Source organism: Sporobolomyces koalae (assembly GCF_050403365.1).
Source record: "Sporobolomyces koalae JCM15063 DNA, S_koalae_JCM15063T_v1_ctg41, whole genome shotgun sequence".
Taxonomy (NCBI): Eukaryota; Fungi; Basidiomycota; class Microbotryomycetes; order Sporidiobolales; family Sporidiobolaceae; genus Sporobolomyces; species Sporobolomyces koalae.
In genome coordinates, this window is record NW_027481730.1 from 1 (window position 1) to 22,626 (window position 22,626).

A 22,626-nucleotide genomic window follows, 5' to 3' on the forward strand; every position below is an offset into this window, starting at 1 on the left:
CCCCCCCCCCCCCCCCCCCCCCCCCCCCCCCCCCCCCCCCCCCCCCCCCCCCCCCCCCCCCCCCCCCCCCCCCCCCCCCCCCCCCCCCCCCCCCCCCCCCCCCCCCCCCCCCCCCCCCCCCCCCCAACCGAGGGCGGTCAGGAATAAGGTTGCAGAACGGCAGCGGATATCGTGTGAGAGAGAGGGAAGAGTTGAAGCCGGCAGTATGAGTGATTGAGGAGCCAAGTGCCGAGGTTGAGGGAAGGGGAACAAGGACGAGAAACGAATTCGAGGAGGGGGGGTATATTGAGGACATCATACGAGGCGGAAAAGCGGCGATTAGATCGAGAGATTATTGCACGGTACAGCACTGTAAGGGTACAATATGTCAGGCTCTGAGCGAGGGACCAGAGGGGGGGGGAAACGAGACTTGCGCCTCCGGAAGCTTGTGGGGCGTAGGGATCTTCACCCTTCTGCACTGGTCCCCACACGGAAGGGCACAGGTAGTCTCGAGTCGTCTTGCAATACCGAATCAAACTGATGGCGCAAGAACGGTAGCGAGGTCAGTGGACTTGTGAGAACTATCCGGACTACGGGTTCGGGTCTCGAATCTCGGACGCGTGAACCCCCGAGTACGACGAAGGTCTGGATGTCTTGGAAAGGACGAGATGGTAAACGAGGGACTCACGCTGCACTCGCTTCTGACACCCTGACCCGTTGACGCTCGAGATCTTCCCTCAATCGTTGGTTGTGTTCGGTCAACCGACGCAGCTTGAGCTCGCTGTGATTGCCGATTCAAGGAGTCAGAACCCAGTTGCACCCTCGAACGTGGAGAGGGAGGACGGTGCGGGTGCGAGTGGGTACGTCTCGACGAGGTGGGAGAGCACCCGTCGGCCAGTCGCGAACATACGCGGGATGCACGAGATGCGACTTACGACATGGACGGCTTCTGGTTCTGTGCTGGCATCGTGCGAGAGTGTCGGGTGGGGTACAGGCCAGAGGAGCCGGCAAGATGGGGAGACAAAAGGAGCCGCTAAATTACGACAATATTCACAACACTCGGATTACCCTCGAGCGTATTCCCCTGGCAGTGCCGGGATGCCTGGGCCCTTGTAATCTCTCGAGAATCGGATGCAGCAATACTCTCGAGCTGTCCAAATTGCGAGACCTTTCGGATGAATTATTTAGGTTGCATGTAAGGGACCCCGCTCTAGATCCCGCGCGAGAACCTTACAGGCGTTGGTCACTCTCTGCGCTGCACGTGATTCTCCTCACGGACTAGCTTCATCGCTAGGCACCGCCTTACGCCGCCAAACTCGTGTGCGCGCGAACCTCGCCTCCAGCTTGAACGAGAGCATCATCGATTCCGAGCAACGCGTTAACGGAGATCTCACTTCACCGAACATCCGATCGCAGGGTCTCCCAGCACGATGGACCATCGTCACCAGCAGCCTCCGTACCCGCTTCAGCGAGGTCAGCAAGCACCGACCGGGCTTCCCCGCCCACCTGCGTTCGATCGATCTTATCCGTCCGCTTCCAACGATCCCGCCCTCCTCGCGGGGCAGAAACGCTCGTCCGACCAGCGCGACGACGACGACCTTGCACAACGGGACTCTCACGACTTGGATTCGAAGCACGACGACTCGGCAGCTACTGCAGACGGCAAAGGACCTGGCGCCAATTCGGGAGCGACCACCCCGACGGGAGGGAAGAAAGTTCGCAATCCTGCCGCTCCTCCACTCAAGCGAGGGACAGCGTGTACTCTGTGCAGGAGACGCAAGCTCGTGAGCTTTTCGAAACCTATCGCGAGCTCGAACCCGCGCGCAAGAGCTTCATTCCTGACTTTGTTTCCATGTCAGCGATGCGATGGGGTTCGACCTAAATGCGGAACCTGCCTCAGACTGAGCCATGACTGTCAATATGGAGGTCAGTTGCTGCTTTCTCCCTCAAGCTTTCCGTTTTGACGACGTTGAGCTGACATCGTCCCCCACCACGAGCCAGATCCAGCGCAAGAACGCGCGCAACAGCTTGAAGAGCGTATCCGTCAGTCTCTCGTTTGCCGAATTGTGTCATTACTCTGTACTCGACTGAACCATTCCATGGGCAGGTTCGCTCGAACGCGAGATCGAGAGTTACCGCCGAGGCGAAACTCCGCCCGATCAGATGTTGCGCCAACGCATCCTCAGTGCTACTCGCGAGTTCGCGCAGCCTGCCACATCCATCGATTCGAATGGCAGTGCGCAACAAGACAACAGCAACGGCGGCTTCCCTGCACTCAACATGCCCGCAACCGAAAACGCAGGATACTCCCCGCCTTCAGTCTCGGCGAACCCGGCATCGCAGTTCTCAAACTATGATCCCGAAGCCAACTTTCCTCCACACCCTCCGCCTCATGCACCTCAACACCAGGGGATCGACTCGTCCTACCTTTACGGTCCCGATGCCTCACGTCCTCCGCCGCCGGGCCACCAACACTCGTTTGGCCGACCCGATTCCGAAACGTTCCCGCTACCGATTCCTCCCAATTCGGCTCAGTCAGACAATTACCTCTCGCGCTTGAGCGTGCCATCCTCGGTCAACGATTCTCTTAGCCCGCGAGGTGCAGTCGAGGGTGAAAACCACTCGCCGATACCTCTCGCCGGACCCGGTCCGAACCTCCAATCGTTCCCGTTCGCGATGAATCCGACCCCGCAACTGTCTGACTTGATCAACCCTCAACATTACTCGCCAGTCGCCCCACCCTACCCTCACCATCCGAACGCTCGAGTTGAAGGCGGTTCCCCCGGTTCTCTACACCAAATCAGTCCGGCCGGAGTCGGATCCGCATACCACGCTCCTGGATACGGCGGGATCTCGCTCGCTTCTTCGACGCTTCCACACGAATCGCCGTCGAATGGACATCGTCAACCATTCGACAGCCAGTCAGCCCTCGCGAGCCCCGAACGCAATTTGCTGTCGCTTGGGAATCACGGAGGGATACCGAATGGCAACGGAGTCAAGAAAGAGGAAGGAGAGCTCGCAACGATGTGGGTTACCGCAGAATTGCCCGACATTGATCTCATGGTCGAACTCGCGAACCTGTACTTTTTGACGATTCACCAACACCTCCCGTTTTTGCATCGACCTCGATTCTTGTACACCTTGCGCCATCCCGCCTCACTGTCGTCCCCTCCTTCTTTGTCCCTCATCTTTGCCGTCCTCGCGGTTGCGGCTGCGTACCACGACTCGCCCCAGATCCGAGCGCTTCAAACTCGATGGTACAATGCCGCGAGGGACAAAGTCGAAGTCGCGATCCAAGCAGGAGTGAGACCTTCAGGAGGAAGGATCGCTTCGTTGACCGTCGAGATGGTCCAAGCGCTCACCCTGTTGGCCCTCATGGAAATGGGACAGAGTGATCACCAACGTGCGTTCCTCAGTATTGGACAAGCTGTACGCATCGCGGCGATGTTGGGGTTGCATAGGATGGACGAGGACAGGTTGAGTCAAAGATGTGGCACGAGTGGAGACAAGAGGTTGAGACCTCCCGCTTTGCACGAGTTGCCGACCGATGGAGTCTTGCTCGAAGAATGTAGGAGGACCATGTGAGTTTTCCACACCGGGGTATATCTTTCGCAATGCTTGCGTTTTGGAGGGGCTGACAATTCGAATCTGTTTTTTCTTTGACAGGTGCGCTGTGATTGTGATTGATCGATTCGAACAAGGATGTGTTGGATGGCCTTCGGCAATCGCAGAACCCGACTTACGGATCCTCTTGCCGTGTGACGAACCTCTGTACGAAACGGGCACGTGTTCGTCTGACGACAACCCCATGTGGTGGCCCAGCGAAGGACTCGAAGCCGAAGATCAAGAAACGATGAAAGAAGGCAACGAACGGAAACGGGTGGGAACGTTTGCATGGTTGTGTCGAGTCGCGTGGGTAGGAGGCAGAGTTCAACTCGAGACGTATCGAGCTTCAGGTCCACCTGCAGGAGGACCTTGGAACAAGAACATTGCGATGGATCCACTCTTCTCGACCAACGACATGCTCGAGATGGACAAGTTGCTCGATTTCGTCAGGAGCAAACTCGGTCAACTCGCAGCGATGAAAGCGACTCAACACAAAGGAGTCGATGGACCCGTCATCATGACTCTACTCCTCGTCAATTGGTGAGACCCGCGCCCAATCCGTTTAGTTCTATTTTTCCGACCGAGAGGAGTCTTGCATACTGACATCCTTTGTGATGGGGATCGAAAAAGTCTCTTTGTCAATTTGCACCATCTCCGCGCTTCGACCGGCTTGAAACAATTGCCGTTTGATCCAACCGCACCCATCTTTCTGGGGACTGCCGAATACAGCTTGCAGCGATGCTGGGAAGCAATTCATTCTCTTTACGAGGTACGTCGGCCTCCAGCTGTTACGCGTTCAAATAGGGGAGTAAAAAAGTGACTGAACCCGTATTGCACAGATTGTCTCGCAACTCGCTGGGTACGAGAACGCTCGCACGTCACTCCGACGATCGAGGATCAACACGTTCACTTCCTTCATCCCCTGTGAGCCCACAGTGCCCCTCTCATGGATGGCCTAGACCGGTGCACTGACCCGGTATGGTCTACGATTAGATGTCTTGTATTGCGTCGCGTTCCCAGCCAAGTATGCGATCGGAGACTGGACTGCATTAGGTGAGCTCTTCGTTGCTACTACCACTTGACAAAAGTCCTTTCTGCGCTGATGTTGATCCCTCGCCTCTGACTCGAATCTCAAAAAAGTCAATTCGCGCGATCGGACCGAGAACGTTCCGGCTCACCTGAGTCGAATCGATGTCCCCCGTGGTGACGACGTCTTTCCCCCGTCCTATTTTGAACAAAGGCTCAAGATGGTTGATGCATTGTGCGACGCGATGGAGCGAGTTGGTGCAGTTTGGCCCATCGGGCACAAGGTGAGCTTTTCAACTTTCTCACTTCCCAATTCGATAATGGCTAATCTCGCCACGATCTGATGTGTGTATCAAGTTTGCGACGATGGTATCGGGAGATCGGATCAGACTCTCCGAGAGAACTTATCAGCGAGAACAACAACAACAACAACAACAACGCGCTAATAGTTCGACTGAAGACATGAATCCCTTGTCACAACCTACACAACACTTGCATCCTCATCATACCCACCACTCTCAACCTCAGACTTACCAAACTTCTCCAACACTTCCTTCAGACCAAGGGTTCTGAGAAGATTCGTTCCTTCCTCATTTCCCTTTTTCTGGTTATCCCTTGTTTCTTGTCTTTTTCGCTTCATTCGTGTTTTCTCTCTCTCTTTCCTGACACAGCAAAGATACCCTCGAGACCTATCTAAAATACGCTTGCTCCCTTTGCAAATTTTGTACTTTTGAATGTTCTGTACATAGTAACATGGGGTTCCAGATCGCGTCGGGTCCCGTTGCCGAGATATAGACGAGGTTGAGCGTCCGCGCGGACAGACGGATGAGCGATACTGTATGGGTATTCGGCCGGACACCAGCTGCGAATCACGATCAAATCACTGATCGCGCTTCACGGGTCCAACAGTTCAACTGAGTGGAGGTCCCCCTATGAGGCCGCAGTAGCCGCAACCTTCGGACTAACCTTCGGGACAGTCGCCGGGTAGAGCTGTACAAGTTTGGAAAAAGTCGAACGAAGCCGATGACGTCGCTGGGGGAAAACCCGCAGTATTGTAATCCCATTCACGAGAATGTAATGAGCGAATACAAAAGATAAATTGAACGCGCGTAATCGACGCGAATCCGGTCGCCTTGTCGATCGCATCGGGACGAACGGACAGATCGACAGCGTTTCATCGCCTCGCTCTCGATTGTTCGCGTGGATTCTCTTGTGCTCTCTACCTACCCGACTCTTCAGCACACTCTCGAGTCTCGACAGTACGCTCGCACTCGTTGTATTCGACCCCAGTATTCGACTTGGCCCTTGAACAACCGCACAATCGACAAGCTCGCGCCCCACACACACGTTTGAGCCAAACCGGTGTTACGATCAGATCTCTCTTGTCGACCGCCGAGAATCTCTCTCTCTCCAGTCCTCCCCCACCATGACCCCGTTTGACCCATCGTGTGAGTATCGAATTTCTCAAGCGTGTTCGTGCTGGGGATCTGGCGCTTGCAGTTCGGCACTCGGGAACCTTGGGACCAAGTTTGCGCGAGGTGGGGAAGTTTCGGTTCTGCCTCAATGGACCTCGTAGGGCAGCTCGGATAAGCGATCGTATAGTTGGAAACTCCTCCTGAAGGTCGATCGTTGTTGGGACGAGGGTAAATGAAGCCGATGGGATTCTAGATCTACTCGATTCTCGCAGTGCACTTGTTCGAGGGCTCGCAATCACAAGCATTCATCTCCCTCTCGCCTTTGAACAATCCCATACTGACTTCAACTGTGTTCTCTATTTTCCAGCCGATCTTCATACATACTCGTATGGACTCGACACGCCAACAAAGTACCTGAACGAGTCGTTCGGGTCAGGCCTCACGCCGTCCCTGTTTGGCTCGTTGGGTGGAACCCGAGGTTTCACGCCGTCCATGTCGGTCGATCACGTCTCAGGCAGCGAGTTCAATCCCTTCGAAATGAGCCTCGGCAGCAGCAGCGGCGACAAGACGAGGCGTTCTTCGCTCGCGACCATGCTCGGACCCTCCTCGATCGACGACTCTGCGCCGCAAAGCAGCCAAATGAACGGCTTCGATTTGATGTCGACTTCCACGCTTCACAATGGACGCAAACGTGCCCTCTCGTCGCCGGCCGTGACTACACCGGGAGGAACGAGCTTTCCTTTTCTCGCCCAACCACCGCCTCAAGTGCCTTCGGGCGCGATGCCAAACCTCGCCATCAAACCAACAAAACGTCCGCGCATGAGTGTCGTCTCGACCGCATCGGGACTGAGCGACTTTCGCATCCCTTCCGGCGGCAACAGTGACGCTTCTCCCGAATCATCCGAAGTACCGACTCCGCCCGACTCGTATGTGATCAATGACCGGCTCAAGGATCCGAGTCCACTTGGAACTGGATGTGACATCGATGTCAACGGCCAAGACACGAACCTCTTCTCGCGACTCCAGCAACAACAAAACTACCTCATCGCTGGCGGACAACCGTCTCTCTCGCAGGCACAACCTCTCCCGCTTGGTCCGATACCAGCGGGTCAGCAGAGCGAGAATGCTCAGGTCGACGCGAACGTCGCTGCGGTCCCGATGCCGCCGCTCACTCGCAGCGCGAGCAAGAAAGGCAAAGTGGCTGCACGCCCTTCCCGCGCATCGTCGGTATCGGACGCTGGTTCTCCCAGTGTTCAAACAAAGACGAAACGGGCAGGAGGTGGACGCAAGAAGGGCGCATCACAAAAGAAAGTGGTCGCAGAGCCAGAAGAGGACGACGGCGACCTTTCAGACCCTTCGCTCAAACGCAAACAGTTCCTCGAACGCAACCGAGTCGCCGCGTGCAAGAGTCGTCAGAAGAAAAAGGAAAAGGTTGGCAAACTCGAGCAAGGTTCGTTACGGTGTCTTTCCCTGCACCTGGAGCTAGAAACTGACATTGCGTACACGACTACAGATGCCACGGATCTCTGCCACAAGAATCAACTGCTGCAAGCTGCCGCGCTCGCACTCCGACAAGAAATCCTCACCCTGCGACAGATCATCCAGACGCATCAAGGGTGCTCGTGCGAGCATGCTCAAGGCTACCTCGAGCGTGATCAGGAAGGACGCGGAATCGTTCTCCTCGACAAACTCGCAGGTCGCACCATGCACCTCGACTACTCTGTCGCACCTCAGATGGGCTCGACCGACGACGTGTATGCGTACATTGAGGACTACGCACGCAACGGCACGGTCGAAGAAGCGTTCACGCACGGCGTTGCGCCGCCGCCATCTCTCGCGATGATGCCGGTGGTAGACGCGCTCATGCCGAAGGCCACTGCCGCGCCCTCGTTCACCCCATCGAACGCGGCGACTGTCACAGCCTCGCGAGTCCACTCTCGACGCCAGTCCGATACGTCGTTGTTTGAAAACAACGCGCGTGCGGCAGGTACCGGCATCTGGACTCGCTCCGCCGCGGCCCAACCGCCACAGTTTGAACCTCCCACGTTCAGCTACGACTCGCAACCGAACGCGTTCGGGCTCAACTTTGCTTCAGGCGCAACGAACCACCTTTCGCTCGCTCCAGGTGCCAACGTCGACCCTGCGGCTCAAGCTCTGATGGGACAAGTCGCACCTCCTCCACTTTCGCGTCGTCAATCGTCTGCACCCCCCGGAACTCCCAATTGGGTAGCTTCGAGCAAGCATGCGGGTGCGAATGGTGTCGCAGAAGGAGGAGACTACTTCTCGTACTCGGCCGTCAACAATGCTTGATCGCCCTCACCTTCTTCCCTCCCCAATATCTCTCTTTGTCTATAAAAACTTTCGTTCCCCCTCTCTTGTTGTTCCTCAACCCCGATGACGAAGGTTGTCGTCCACCCTAAAAGCTGTTTTATATCCTTCTTTATCCCCGTCCGTACATACACACTGTTTGTCTACACCTTTGAGCGTTCCTAGTAGGTATATACCCTCTTTGACACGTGACTGAAGTATATTATACACGCCTTCCAACGTCACACGTGCGGTTTCGAGATACTGATACTCATCGTGCAGCGAGATTAGTCTAGACTTCGCAGTTCGTCTTGCGAAACTTACTATAGCTACTAGGTTTTGCTATGGCTTGAGATTCACTCAATTCGGAGGTGCCTCTGCTGTACAGCTGTCCCGAAAGTCATTCAGGTGAAGTCTCTACTCAGCTCGATCACCTTCAAACCTTCAAAGCCGTCAGCTTCGTAGTAGAGCACCCGTCGTTCATCTGTTGACCTCGCACGAGCGTTGCACTGTGCCACACTGAACGCGTCCTGTACTGGGAATGTAAGACGATCGTAAACTGAACAATCAGTGGAGTGAGAGTTAGAGAGAGAAACAGAGAATTCGACTGAGCTAGGGCTCGATAAGTAATCGTTAATTACATTAGATTAACGTAAGTGACTCATACCGCTCATGAACCACCTCAACAAGAAAAGCTCGGTACTGTAGTATGTGTGATCGAGTATTCTCGGATCATAAGCCTTCACACCTGGAGGCGAGGAAGCTTGGACTAGCAAATGGTCACAAGTTCACGTTCGCCGCGGCGACATGCGTTCGTCCTTCTCAATTCTTCGCAGGCATCGTATCGATTCGGCTCAAGTTCAGAGCACCTCAGCTCGGACGTAGACTACTATCGGCAGCGGGAGCGTAGAGGCGAGTGGTCGACTCGAGGCGGGATGAGGTGCGCGAGCGAGGAATGTCACTAGCGTCATTGACATTCGCACGAACCTCTCGTTCGCTCCTGTCTCACCGTGACTAAGCGATGGACGAACGGCAGTGAGCGGGGATGAGAGAGCTGACAGATGACGGTTCTGCTCTTGCTTCCCTATTCCTCACTGCCCTTGAGGGCCGCCACCACGGCACATCTCGCAGTGTCCAACTGACGACACTCGTGAGTCTTCTCTCTCGCTGCCTTTCCCCTGATCCCTGCTTCCCCGCTTCCCTGCTTCCGGTTCGCCTATCTAGTGTCGTCGTCGCTGTCACCGCGTCATCGTCGTCGTCACCACCTTTGTCATCGCTGTCAGTCTTGTCGCGGCCGTAGCTGACTCTCACTTCTCTCGCTCACCCCTCGCTCCTCATCGCTCGTCCTCGGCTCGCTTATCACAATGTTATCCGCCTCGCATCTCACTTACTGGGCTCACGCTATTCTCCGTTCCCTATTCTCCTACTGTGTGCCTGCGCGCCTAGAATCTCGCCTGTCTTTGTTTCGATGGGGAGCTCCTCGTGGTGCACCCGAGAGCGACCCCGTGACTGAGACTTCGGTTGCAGGATGATCAGTTCGACAGCGGCACACAACGCACCTCATCAGAAGAACGCTCGAGCAATGTGAGCGGTTCAAGACCCATGTCCGAATCCTCGCTCGCAAGCTCGCTCTGCCGTTTGCTCCTCCTGGCGGCCCCGCCTACGACCGCATAGGAACCCTCACCGGGCGACTCTCGCTCCCTGTGGACCGTGTCGAGTATGAGGTCCTTGACCTCGATCGTTGTTTGATCAGGCGATAGCGGTTCCGTCTACGACCTCATAGGAACCCTCACCGGGCGGCTCGCGCTCCCTGTGGTCTACCCGATGTCAGATTTGGATGTGGGGTTTCTGACTATGGAACGGCTATCGCCTAATCAAACAACGATCGAGATCAAGGACCTCATACTCGACACGGTCCACAGGGTGAAGACCCGCAAGCGCGAGAATGGAGAAACGAACTACTCTATATTGCTCGACTTGCTCGTCTATCTCGAAGACCGTTTGCGTTATCTGGAGGAGCGTCAAAGGTGAGTCCGGAATGCACCTAATCGTCGTGTACATGCAAACAAAGAGTATCACTCAAAAGTCAATGAGCTGCTTCTTTCCTCGCGCCCTTGCCAATCTCGCAACGCTTTCATTCGACAAACATCCTTCCATCGAAGCTTCAGTTGTGAGGTTATACCGATTTTTCACTTCGCCCTGGATGCGGCGACTGTTGCGAAACAAGCTTCCTCGTTCCTTTCCGTCCAGATTGCTGGCGTAGCTCGACTGTCAACTTTGTTGTCAATAGCTCGATGGAAGAGACTTTGCGAACAGGAGGCACGAGATCCATCATCCGTCCTGTTGACCGCTCGAACACTCCCGACAATTCGGTCACAAAGTCTCTTCCATCGAGCTATTGACAACAAAGAACCAGCTCGCAACTCGGATCGCATCGGCGCAGTTTCCGAAACCGAGGTTCGCTCTGATACCGAGGTCGGCTCTGACACTGAGGTCCGCTCCGACACTGAGCTTGGCTCTGACGACCTCGAAGAGCGAGCTTTGCCAACTACCGCGGCCCCGGCGTCGACTTCCAGGGTGGGCCAGCACGCCGAGTCTGGCGCAGATGCGACCTTGAAAGGCGGTAGTGACCGCGAAGGAGAACTCGGAAAGAGGCAAGGAGTCGCTTCGGAAGATAACTCGACCGAAGCGCAATCCGGTCATCAAGAAGAAGCTTCGACCTGCAATGTCAAAACCTGGTAGCGGGCGGACGAACCTGGAATACGTTGAATAAGCAGTAGGTCTCGTTTCGGACAGCACCTCGGCAAAGCTGAACCCTCGTATGACAGTCAACTGGATGACGAGAATAAGGGCCCTGCAGTGAACCAGAAAGAATCAGAAGCGTGTGGTGGACAACGTCGAGCGTGGTTGGATGGAGTTTGTGCTTGTGCGGGAAGAACATGTCGTCGAGTGTACACCAGGACCGAGGGTCAGACTCCCATAAGTCTCAGCGAAGCAAAACTTCCTGGGTTTTTTCTGCTTGTCCTCTCGGAGGGTCCGTTGATCAGTGCTTGATGCAATCTCGTTTCTCTCTGTGCGAATTCCGCATCTTACCTCTTTCCCTTCCCGACTCTAGCTATACTCATCAAGTACCGTGCGGCCCTTCATCCATTCTTATGCAAGATTGAAAGGACCTTCTCAATCTCGCGTGCGCTCTATCGCTTCATGCGCTTCTCGCTCTTGGCTCTAGGCAGAGTCACTCTGTTGGTTGAGCTTGGCGGAGAAAAAGGAGGAGAGCACATGCACACGTACTAGTAGGCATGAGTATCCGCATGAATTTGTCTTTCGTTGATAGTGGTGGCACAACCAGAGTCTTGCTCACTTGCAGGATACGTTGCAAACTGTAAAACGAGCACTCCCCATGTTTCAAACCGTACGAGTTACCCCAGGTGTGTTACATAGTCAAGCTTTAAAATGCAACAGCAAAGCTTCCCACGCTTGTGCAGACAGTTGCTCTCGAAGCGCCGATTAATCTTCGTCTGTCAATCGTCCCGAGGCTCCTTGAGCTTTTAGCTCTTCTTGATCGGACGTGCTTCGAGCTCGAAACGCGACAATCATAGAGGCGTTGCCAGAGCATCACGGGATGAGGGCCTCTGTAAGCGCTCTCAGCACTCAGTATACAAACAACACTTGTTCAGCTGGTCACTAGTGGGTTTTCCCGACTCACAGCACAGGGCTGTGAGCCCACAGTCAAACCACACATGTCTGAGCAGCACAGACAAGGGGTCTCGACAAGACGGACGAATTGTAATAATCCGTAGGAATGGAGGACAAGACCTTAGGCGCGACCATATTAACGAAAATGAAAGCCTTGATAGTTGGAGCCGAGACTAGGTCTCGAGCGTGATGAAGCGGACGATTGATTCGAACCTAACATTCCACCGCGCAGGGTTCAAGGGGTCCATGCATACCTTCTCGACGGACATGCCAGGTCGGCAAGGTTCAACGTTGAGCCGCGAAGCCTTCAGACGGACTCTACTTGTGCGACAGGCCGAGGCGGATGCGCCCGAGCCGCGACAGCAGGAAGCGAACATACGGAACTTAGGATCATTACTAAGAAGGTCGGCACCTCCGAGCTTTGATTAAATCAATTTTCAAGTACCATTTCAAGGGCTGAGGTGAGCACGCGCACCTCAGCTGAAGGAGGAAAGAACGGGTAGGTAGCAGCGAGAGAGACGAGAAGGAGAGACATTTTTGGCTCGCGTGCGGCCTGGTCTAGACCTTGCCCCGGACGGGCGACTCAATCTATCCCAAAGTTGCATGCCCTCTCCTCTTCCGCCGTGCTTCCCACTTTCGATCGCGCACAATTGCAATCAGACACCGGACCTGAAGCTCGCCACTCCTTTGCCAACTCGCTAGTCACTGCGCTTGCCGTCCGCCCCTTTAGCTCGCGCGGCGGTTGCTTCGCCTTGAACTCGCATACGAAAGGGGAAAGGAAGGTTACCACGGCAACGTTACAGACCTGCAACACTCAGGACCTCGTAATTCGCCCACTCTCGCTCCTCTGCGGGAATTCCACTCGATCACCTTGCGATATTAAAGTCGACCCTCTCCGCCGACGTCGACACTCGAGCCACTCCCGCTTTCTCTCACGTCCTCGCTGGTCGAACCTCGGACCGCACGTAATGGCTGGCGCTGCGCCCGCTGCCGCTCCTCTCGCCTCGTCGACTTCAGCTGCGACGGGCGCGGCCGTTTTGCTCGATGCTGCTCGTCGGGGCTCGCTCCGCGACATCACCACGATAGCGTTTGGCAATCCAAACTCGCTTCCGCGCCCGGCTCCGACGCATTTCTTCCCCTCGGTCTCTAAAGCGAAGCGCGACCAGCAGCGGGCAGCACGACTCGCACGTCCGTCCTCACCACCACCATCGCAGTCATCTACCCCGCATGGCGCGTTCGAACCGATACATGGGCCTTCATCATCGTCGTCGTCTTCGACGCAGCTTCCAACCAGCGCTGCAACTGGCTCTTCACCACCTTCGGCTTTGACTGCTGAAGAGGTCGAGCTCGAGTCTCGTCAGCGCGCTGCCAAGCTCGCCCTCGCGTCCCACGGCCCGTTCCCGTCAACATCAGCACCTCCGTTCCCGACTCGCCCGAGTGCAGCCAGCGCTCGCGAGGATTCGTCTGGCTCGCTCGCCTCGACAGTGCGCAATGCGGGAGGAGCAGGTGCCCAAGGTACGAAGCGGAGACATCGGGAAGCAGCAGAGCGATCAGATTGGGATGCCGCGAGCGAGTTGGTCCGGATCGAACAGGAGCGTACGAAGGGGGCTGCAGCATGGGGTCAGGATGGGTTCCAGCAGCAACACAATTTGACGCGACCGAGGGAAGCGAACGGACATGCGCCCGAGTCGAGCGTGTCGCCGCCGCTGCCAGGGAGCGAGTTCCGCGATCACCGTCGGAGTACGGTCGATTCGCTCGCAGATTCGCAATCCTGTTCACCACGGGACGTTGAAATGGAAGACACCGAGGCAGGCGAGGACGAGGACGATTTCGATGATGACGATGCTGCAAGCGTCGCAACCTTCAGGACTGGCGCGAGTACGAAATCAAAAGTGAGGGCAAGGGCGTCCGATGGAGGTGACGGGTCAAAAGAGCCCGCGAAGAAACGCTCGCGAACCCTGACCACCCCAGCGCAAACAGCTGTACTCAACGCCTTGCTGGCCAAGGTACGCGAAATCCTGTGCTCGGCTCGATCGACTGTTACTAACGTTCATCGTCGCGCTCCCGTACCTGACACAGACTCGCTTCCCTTCGACCGAGACTCGCGAAGAGGTTGGAGCCCAAATCGGAATGAGCGCGCGCCGAGTTCAAATCTGGTTCCAGAACGTGAGCACATCTTGCCCTCCGTCCCGTGAAACTCGACCTTGACTGTTCAATGTCTGATATCGCTGTTACAGCGGCGGCAATCCCAAAAGCGCGTTCGTGACCGTGAGGCCCAGGATGCGGCAATCTCGACCATGCCGAGCAATTCTTCCACACACTCGCTGCCGCTCGGCCATGGAGTTCCTGTACACCCTCACTATCCATACGGTCCCCCAACAGTCGACCCGTATGCTGCTCACCGCTATCCTCAGCATGGACAAGGTCACTTGCCACTCGACCCTCGCTACGGCGTCCCACCTCCACACCCCGTCACGGTGCCTCCTACGAACCTGTCGTCCGCTTCGCATGCTCTCACGCACCAGGCTACGATGCAACAACGCCCAGAGCTGTCTCGACAGGTCTCTGTCGATTCGGTCGCAAGCCGCAACAGCTTTGTCTCGACTGCTTCTGGGCCATCACCGTCATCGAACGATGCCCGTCAAGCACACCCTTACGCACCGTCACAGTACGGTCGCCCAACGATTCCGAATAGTCGCGTGGTCGCCTCTCCAACGACGTACCAGCCTCATTTCTCCGTCGGCCATCAATCGGGACAGTTGGCGTCCAAACTCTATTTCCCGCATCGAGCCGCTCCCTCTGAGCATTCTGGAGCGCCCGCAAGTCGGATCAGGACAGAATCGGTCGCGAGCGTTGCAGGTTCGAATTCTGGCAGCGACGTCAAGCTCCCGTCGCTCTCGGCTCTGCTCAATGGCCCTGGACCGCAGCGGTCGCAGCCCTCGAACGGTCAAGCATACAACCAACAGCGGCAGCCGACCCAGGCACGTCCGGAACTACCACCGTCGTCCTCGCAATCCTCGCGACCTGGGCATGCGTCTGCAGTGACTTCTTCTCAAGGGCCGGCATTCAGTCGCGTGCTCTTTTCTCCGCCGCCATCTACTTCATTCGAACGCTTGCGTATCTCCGGTCCGACATCTCCGCGGCCCCCAGCAGCGCAGGTTGCCACGACTTCGACATCTCCGTTTGCGTTCCACCCTCCACCCATCGAGGCGCAGCGAGCGCAATCTTCAGTGGTGCGCGAGGCATCTCCAGATTTGCTCGACGTCGCAATGGATGCCATGGCGTACCGTCATGCCGGCCGACACCTGCCCGCACGATCGACCTTGCCGCCCCTGCGTAGCGTGTTGGGCGACTCTGCGACATTCCCGTCGAAACCGAGACCGGGGGCAAAGTCGGAAGCGGACAAAGCACTCATGGCGCCAATCGCGTCTGCTGCATCGTCGAGTCCCTCGAAAGCGGACATGAATCCTGGACCTCCGCGGCTCGCGCCCATCTCGACGTTCCCGATCAACCTGTCCCTGCCGTCGGACATGACATCTCCGATCCAGCGAGCCCCACCGGTCCCGTTCTCGTCTACTTCGATGACAGTAGGCAACTCTGCAGGTCGCAACTCGGTCCTTTCGGATGCCTCTTCGACCGCACCCACTCGATCGAGCATGGCCAGCTTCGAGTTCCGTCATCCTCCGTCCGGTTCGACACGAGATCGTTACCAGAAACAACCTCCAACTGGCGCTGGAGGTTGGCAGGCGCAGTTCGGAGGGTCCGGCACACACGGATCCGTTCGTACCGCGAGCAACGAAGGCAGCGCGAGCTCACCAAACCATCGCAGCAGTGCCGGAAGCAGCTCGAGGACGAGCATGAGTAGCGAGCATCGCGATCGCGACAAGTGACGATCTATTTCTCGCCACCCATTCGACCATCACACGAAAGACACTTGATTCCCCTCTCTATTCCTCATCCATTGTGCCTATCTCGTCGCTTCCATTCCCGTTTTGTATTCTTTTCTTTCTCTTGCGTGTTTCAAGGTGTACCAGCGATTGTGTTTCATTGATTTGTTCATTCGTTTCATCCATGCCTGTCCCATTCTTTGCCTCCCGTTTTAGATGCTCGATCCCCTCGAGAAAAACAGTTGTTCGTGCTGTGTACTATTTCAACCCTTCCTACTCATTTGTCGTACGAAATTCAGATACTCGAAATTTCTCATACCATACGAGCTCTTCCAAGTAGGATTAGTTGGGTGCATTTTCAGGAGTGTCTACAGACAAGCGAATACGAGAGCCCCCTGCAAAGCTAGAAAGCGGCGCGCGGTTGAGAACTTCGAATGAACTGCTTTGAAAGGAAAACGCTCGGGTTAACCTCACTCGCAAGTACTGAAGATTGAGAGGCCAATAGTGTGTCTGGCTTGCAATCTCGATCAGCAAATGCGTCAAGAGAGAGATACAACAAAGAGGCGCACCTGGCTTGCAATCTCGATCAGCAAATGCGTCAAGAGAGAGATACAACAAAGAGGCGCACCTGGCTTGCAATCTCGATCAGCAAATGCGTGAAGAGAAAGCGAAGCCCAGCGCTAATCAACAAGATATGAAAAACACAATAAACAAACATAATAGGAGCAAACATAATCACACCTCAGGGGTGGGTCCCAAACTCAAGTGGGAGAAATCAGACTTCGACTTATCCTCGTCGTGAGTTCGACTTAATCTCGTCGTGAGGAACCTTGTTCCTTACATGCTTTCGCATCCGAGCGCAATATTGTTCTCTCGCTCGAGCGCACTTGATCTCAGGTTCCACCCCACCCTCTTCGCTCTGGTCTAGGGATCCATCAGGATCAGCAAGAAGTGAGGCAGAACTTGACGCCCCGAGGCTCGAAGCCTGAGACGACTATCTGAGCTTTCAAACGTGCTCTTCCGCTGTACTTGCACTTGGATGGGATCGACCCTACACGGACAGGCATCCGAAAGATGACGGCAGATGAGTGGAGCTTGACCATTTGGAAGCGATCGTCGGTTGCAGCACTCGTCCGGGGTCCAGCAGGTCGGACTACAGTATACGCGCGACCTCTGATAACCCTGCAGCGTTGCGTCACTCGTACAGAGTGATGCCGGCAAATGCGAACGGAGTTGAATGGATCTCTCTCGAGCGCTGCGTCTCGTTCCCCGGGAGCTCGAGACGTAGGATACGGTATCTGTGGATATCTGCGAGAGAACAACCGGAAAATTTTACGGACTCCGGCGGGTGGCCGGGACTCGGTCTCTACGCCGTGAATTGCCGAGCCTTCTCAACTCGTTTACCTGCTCGAGAGAAGCAGAACTACCGCGCAGATGGACAAACTTGATGATCGACGAGCGTTTGTACAGAAGGGAATCAGAGAGGAAAGGGAGCCTGGGGTCAAGTAGCACCTTGATCAGGCGCAAGCGTGCGCTAACGAACCGTTATCGTGCGCCGCGTGGTGATAAAGAAAAAAATCTATTCGTGGCGCGACCTCGAGCTTTGCGAAAAGTTCCGCCCAAATTTTTCCGCCTTGCCGCGCTATCTCGCTTGAACTTTCTCTCTCTTCTCTCGTTCTCCTCATCTCTCTGTCCTTACCCCGCCTCTCCCCGATTTCGGCACTCGCCTCCCTCGACTCAAAGTCTCTCCCTGTTCCACGATGAGCAGTAGCAGCACAGTGTCCGACGACCAGAAAGTCCTCGACTACGAGGAGAAAGGCGGTCACCCTCAACTCGACGCCGACGTCGCGTCTGCCGAGACCCGCTCCAAGGAGTTGCCCGCCCCGGTTGCATGGCTCTGGAAGGTCGCCAAGAAGCTCGACAGTTACGGAGTCGAGGTGAGTCGCGGTCGCCCGTCGCCGTTTTTTTTTCTGTGCTGGCCCGCCTCGCGCGTAGCCTCGACTTCGCCTTGAGGTCACGCGAACCTTCCGCGTGCGCGTGTATGCTGTTGTACTGACTCTATTTCCTGTTTGCCCTGTAGGTCCGAGGAGTTGAGCGCGTTCCTGCCGATGAACGTCATCACACGACCATCTACGATGCCGGCTACCTTTGGGGATCCGCCAACATGACCATCTCGACGTTCTCGCTGGGCACCCTCGCAACGTCGGTGTTTGGCTTGAGCGCAACCGACGCGTGCCTTACCGCCCTCTTCTTCAACCTGCTTTTGACGCTTCCCGTCGCGCTCTTCTCGTGCTGGGGCAAGTCGACCGGCCTCCGCCAGATGATGATCGGTCGTTTCTCGTTCGGACCCTACGCCATTTGGTTCCCCATCGTCCTCAACTGTATCGCCTGCGTTGGTTGGGTGAGCCCAGCCTGTCCTCCCTCGCGCTTGTGCCTGTTCTGATTCTTGTTGCTCCGAACCGTCCAGTCGACGATCAACACGATTGTCGGAGCATCTGCGCTGCGTGCCGTGTCCGACTCGCACCAGCTCCCTGAACCCGTTGGAATCATCATCATCGCTCTCGTCACACTCGCCGTCGCCCTATTCGGATACCGATACGTTCACGCGATTGAACGCTACTCGTCGATCCCCGTCTTCATCATCTTCATCATCTACCTCGGACAAGCCGGCCGCTTCATGGAGGGTGGATTCGCTGGAGCAGGATCGTCTGAAGCCGCTTCGATCCTCTCGTTCGGTGGAACGGTTGCCGGATTCGCACTTGGATGGACTTCGCTCGCTGCCGAGTATGTTGCCTCGCCGTTCCTGAAACTGTTTCGTCCGCTGTACTGACGCTTCCTCCGTTTGGCCCTGTTTCAGTTACACGGTCAACTTTCCCGAAGACACTCCCGACTGGAAAGTCTTCTTCTCGACCTACTTTGGTCTCAACATCCCGATGGTCTTCCTCGAGTGCCTCGGCGCGCTCGCCATGTCGACTTTCACCTCGAAACCGACCTGGGAGGCGGCGTACAACGAGAAAGGACTTGGAGGACTCCTCGGTGCACCGCTCATCGGCCCGATGGGTGGCTTTGGCCGATTCCTGCTGGTCGTGCTCGCCATGTCGATCGTCGCGAACAACATCCCGAACGTCTACTCGTTCGCGTTGACGTTCCAAGCGTTTGGCAAATACTTCCAACTCATCCCGCGCTTCTTCCTGTGCATTGTCTGTACTGTCATCTGTCAGTCTCTTTCGGTGTCTGTTCTCCTGATTACCATGTGCCGATTCACTGACCTTTGGCTGGCGTGTGCATACAGACATCGTCCTCGCCCTCACGGGTTACAACTCGTTCGAGTCGTGGTTCGACACGCTCCTCGTCCTGTTGTCGTACTGGCTCGCGATCTACTCGATCATCCTGATCGAGGAACACTTCATCTTCCGTCGAGGCGACTTCAAGCGGTACAACCTCGACGGGTACAACACGCTCTCGAACCTCCCCATTGGAGTTGCGGCTGGACTCGCGACCTGCTTCGGTATCGCTGGTGCCGTCCTCGGAATGAGTCAAGAGTGGTACACGGGACCGATCGGCAAGACTTTTGGCAAGTTTGGTGCCGACCTCGGGTTCGAACTCGCGTTTGGATTCGCCGCCGTGACCTACCCAGTGTTCCGATACGTCGAGAAGAACTACACCGGACGATAAAAAAATTCCAGTTGTTCAACTCCAAATCTGTACCACCATCATTCATTCATTACGGGATCCGTTGTAGCCGCTGGACTGGAAGGGTTGTCAAAGGTGTTTCTATTTGTTCTGGTCTCTCTCTCTCTTGATCGTTCTCTATTTCCCCTACATAGAGTTGATTCTCATTAGTACCTCTGTTGTTCCATTCTTTCTACTCCTTCAACTAGTTCTATCAATTAGCCTGCCGTGCAGTAATTCGGGGAATCTAAGCCACTATCATCAATCTATTTCTAATTTCTAAATGAGAGTTTTGCGTCATCGTTTCACCGCCTGACGAGACTCTCCCACTCGGCTCCACAAACCTTGAAATCTCTCGCGCGCCATGGCTTCCGTTCGCTTGTCACCTGCACTCAAATCGTTGATCAAAGCACCTCGAGCTCAACCCGGACCGGTTCCAGTTCCATCGGCGACGGCGACTTTGAACCTGTTTGATGGACTCGCTCGATCTGCTACTGCGAATGGACTTGGACCTGCTACCTGGTTGACACTCTCGGTGAGTCTTTCAAGAGATCTTTGAAACGAAATTGCAAGCAAGTACTGTCCCATACGTCCACTGACTCGTAACCACGTAAACCTCGTCCTCCCCCACACACCGGGTTTGTCGGTGATTCTTTATCCAGGGAGCAGCATTGGTCACTCTCAATTCTCCCGCGACTCTGTGTGCTCTGTACTCGTACGCGACAAAGGATCTCGAACCGGGTCCGAATCGAGCTCATGCAGCGAGTCAAGTTGCTGCTGTACATTCCTTTCCTCTCGCCTCCCCCCCCTCTTCGCTTCTCCGCAACTCAATTTCTTTTCCTCGTGTTGCCGAACAGATCCTGAGAGAAGCTGGACTCAAATCCATTTCGTTCAGTGGGATCCCTCGAGTGAGTACCCCTTTCTTCTTCCCTGCGAAAACCCCAAGGCGTGCGTTTTGATCCCCTCTTTTGTTTTTTATGCTTCAGGCGATCAATTCGCTTGGAGCGCTTCGAAATCATCTCGAGCCTGAAGTTGCGCAGCGACTCTCTACCAAACCGACACGGTCAGTCTCTTTTTTGTCTCATGAGAAGGAAATCCCCAAGAATGCTCAGTCTGGTTTCCCTCGGGGATTAAAGGGAACAATCCCCCGAGACGGTCCAACAGGTCTTGTCTTCGGCAACGACATTGTGGAACTCGATCTACGATCCCCACTCTCAAAAGCTGCTCGAGAAACTATCGGAATCTCACCCAGACCTCCCAGTACACATCCTCTCGTCTCACTATGGTCCTCTACTAGCAGACCCACTCCCTCGAGCACTTCGAGGTCATGCCAAGGTTGGACGAGTGTTGACTTCGGTCGTAGCGATCGCGTGTTTGAGAGCTCAAGGAGGAGTTGGACCTCAAGTCACTTCTCACGTGTTTGGATTACGCAAGAGTCTCGAGCGACAACCCTCTCGAACTGATCAATCGAAGACGACAATTAGAAAGGGAGAGGAAGAAGAAGAAGAGGTTCAAGGTCAGGATTGGCTCGCGAGTGAACAAGGGTGTGAATGGGTACTTGAACAAGTCGATCGAATCGTCGAGGTCGTTGCAGGATCACAATCGACATTTGCGACCAGGGCCAAATTGTAGGGCAATTGTACACGCAAGCTCTTCTGCTGCTGATGATAGCAAATATTTCGAACGGGATTCGGTTCCGGTACACATTAATACGCGCATACATAGAGAGAGAAAGGGTTTCGGATTGCTCGTCAGGCCGAGAGATTTGATGACTGTAGATCCCGAGTCTTGCGAGTTGCGGGAGTTGAGCAACGCAAGTACAGCCAATAGATTCGTTGCGTAATGAAATAGACTTCTCGCAGGCGCGCGACCGCGTTCGACCGTCTCGAGCAGTTTTGATCTAGAACTCGTTCGTTCGCCAACACGCCTACACACCACGCCTTGTCCACTCGGTCAGCCTACGTATACAGTTCTCAGCAAGCGCATGCTCGCGCGTCGTATCCAACACTCGTACCCGACTCGGATCTGGACTTGCAAGTCTCGAATCAACTCGCGAAACATGGCGTCGAATCCACCACTCGACACTCGTCCATTCCCAGCGTACCTCTTGCACGCACCGTTCCTCGCAATCAGTGCCAACAATCGATTGACCCCTTCCCGACAATTGTTGCAACGGACTCTACCCCCTTCTCCATTGTGGTACCTTCATGCCGCACCTCGTACCCTCCCCGGTTCCCTCCCTCCCCTCTTGACTCTCGATCCAACTCGACCTCGAATCCAAGGCGACCATTCAATTTTGTATCGAGCGACGACTCCCACTGGAGAACGAGTCGTACTCAAATACAGTACCGATGTCTTGAGTCTAATGCGCGAGACTGAAGAAGTGTATGTCAACCTTCCAACAAACGCAGTCCCAATCCCAACGTTTTGGGGCATGTTTGAAGGCAAAGTCGAAGAGAGTCAATCAAAGGGATTGGTTACGATGTTGGAAGATTGTGGAGAACCTCTTCCCGACAACAGTTTCAACAGTCTCTCGATCCCTGAAAAGTAAGAACCACTATTGGATCCTTTTTTCTGTGTTTGAAAAAAGTGAATTGACGTATTCTCCTACCACCCCTTGTTGTAGACAGTACCTACTGGACACCTTGACGACACTTCATTCGATTCATTTCAGTTGTGGATCATTCTCCCCTTCTTCAGTCGTGACTCAACCCTTACCACCACCACCAGCAACTACTAAACCAACAGACGCAGAAGGAGGAGAAGCGACATCTACATCTTGTTCGTCATTGACGAGAAGGTTGACCCTAGTAGGGTTCTCGAAAGCAGAATGGCACTTGTGTCCAGGTCCACTCGAATGTCGTGAACTACTCGAAGCGAAACAAGCTCTAGGTCTATGAGACCCGCCAAGTACATACACCTCTAAAGAGACTCGAATATAAAAAGAACCCGACAGGACGGAACCTGTAACCTATTTATAATGGGATTGGGTCTCTCGCGAGCGCTGTGAAGGGGTCAAAAAGAGGAAGAGCAAGAAC

The 22,626-nt window shown here is 55.2% G+C and overlaps 6 protein-coding genes across 6 annotated transcripts; all 6 read left to right on the top strand.

Annotated features, from left to right (window-relative positions):
• Nucleotides 1-1,409: 1,409 nt before the first annotated feature.
• Nucleotides 1,410-5,184, top strand: JCM15063_001607 (uncharacterized protein; the record flags this gene model as incomplete). Its single annotated transcript, XM_076680592.1, has 10 exons — nt 1,410-1,763; nt 1,839-1,905; nt 1,981-2,022; nt 2,087-3,560; nt 3,646-4,125; nt 4,216-4,354; nt 4,425-4,509; nt 4,579-4,638; nt 4,726-4,895; nt 4,969-5,184. The coding sequence occupies 10 exons, from the start codon at nt 1,410-1,412 to the stop codon at nt 5,182-5,184; spliced, it is 3,087 nt and encodes a 1,028-aa protein (XP_076532242.1).
• Nucleotides 5,185-6,037: 853 nt separating this feature from the next.
• Nucleotides 6,038-8,336, top strand: JCM15063_001608 (bZIP transcription factor; the record flags this gene model as incomplete). The annotated part of the gene is made up of 3 exons (XM_076680593.1): nt 6,038-6,059; nt 6,394-7,476; nt 7,540-8,336. 3 exons carry the CDS (start codon nt 6,038-6,040, stop codon nt 8,334-8,336), a joined length of 1,902 nt encoding a protein of 633 aa, XP_076532243.1.
• A 4,661-nt stretch (nt 8,337-12,997) lies between these two features.
• Nucleotides 12,998-15,919, top strand: JCM15063_001609 (homeobox domain-containing protein; the record flags this gene model as incomplete). Its single annotated transcript, XM_076680594.1, has 3 exons — nt 12,998-14,035; nt 14,109-14,195; nt 14,267-15,919. The coding sequence occupies 3 exons, from the start codon at nt 12,998-13,000 to the stop codon at nt 15,917-15,919; spliced, it is 2,778 nt and encodes a 925-aa protein (XP_076532244.1).
• Nucleotides 15,920-17,676: 1,757 nt separating this feature from the next.
• On the top strand, nt 17,677-19,591 carry JCM15063_001610 (uncharacterized protein; the record flags this gene model as incomplete). Its single annotated transcript, XM_076680595.1, has 5 exons — nt 17,677-17,853; nt 17,997-18,317; nt 18,384-18,700; nt 18,774-19,132; nt 19,209-19,591. 5 exons carry the CDS (start codon nt 17,677-17,679, stop codon nt 19,589-19,591), a joined length of 1,557 nt encoding a protein of 518 aa, XP_076532245.1.
• A 361-nt stretch (nt 19,592-19,952) lies between these two features.
• On the top strand, nt 19,953-21,220 carry PXP2 (Pxp2p; the record flags this gene model as incomplete). The annotated part of the gene is made up of 5 exons (XM_076680596.1): nt 19,953-20,123; nt 20,251-20,367; nt 20,446-20,496; nt 20,575-20,651; nt 20,725-21,220. 5 exons carry the CDS (start codon nt 19,953-19,955, stop codon nt 21,218-21,220), a joined length of 912 nt encoding a protein of 303 aa, XP_076532246.1.
• Nucleotides 21,221-21,647: 427 nt separating this feature from the next.
• Nucleotides 21,648-22,488, top strand: JCM15063_001612 (uncharacterized protein; the record flags this gene model as incomplete). The annotated part of the gene is made up of 2 exons (XM_076680597.1): nt 21,648-22,135; nt 22,215-22,488. The coding sequence occupies 2 exons, from the start codon at nt 21,648-21,650 to the stop codon at nt 22,486-22,488; spliced, it is 762 nt and encodes a 253-aa protein (XP_076532247.1).
• Between the last annotated feature and the right edge of the window lie 138 nt (nt 22,489-22,626).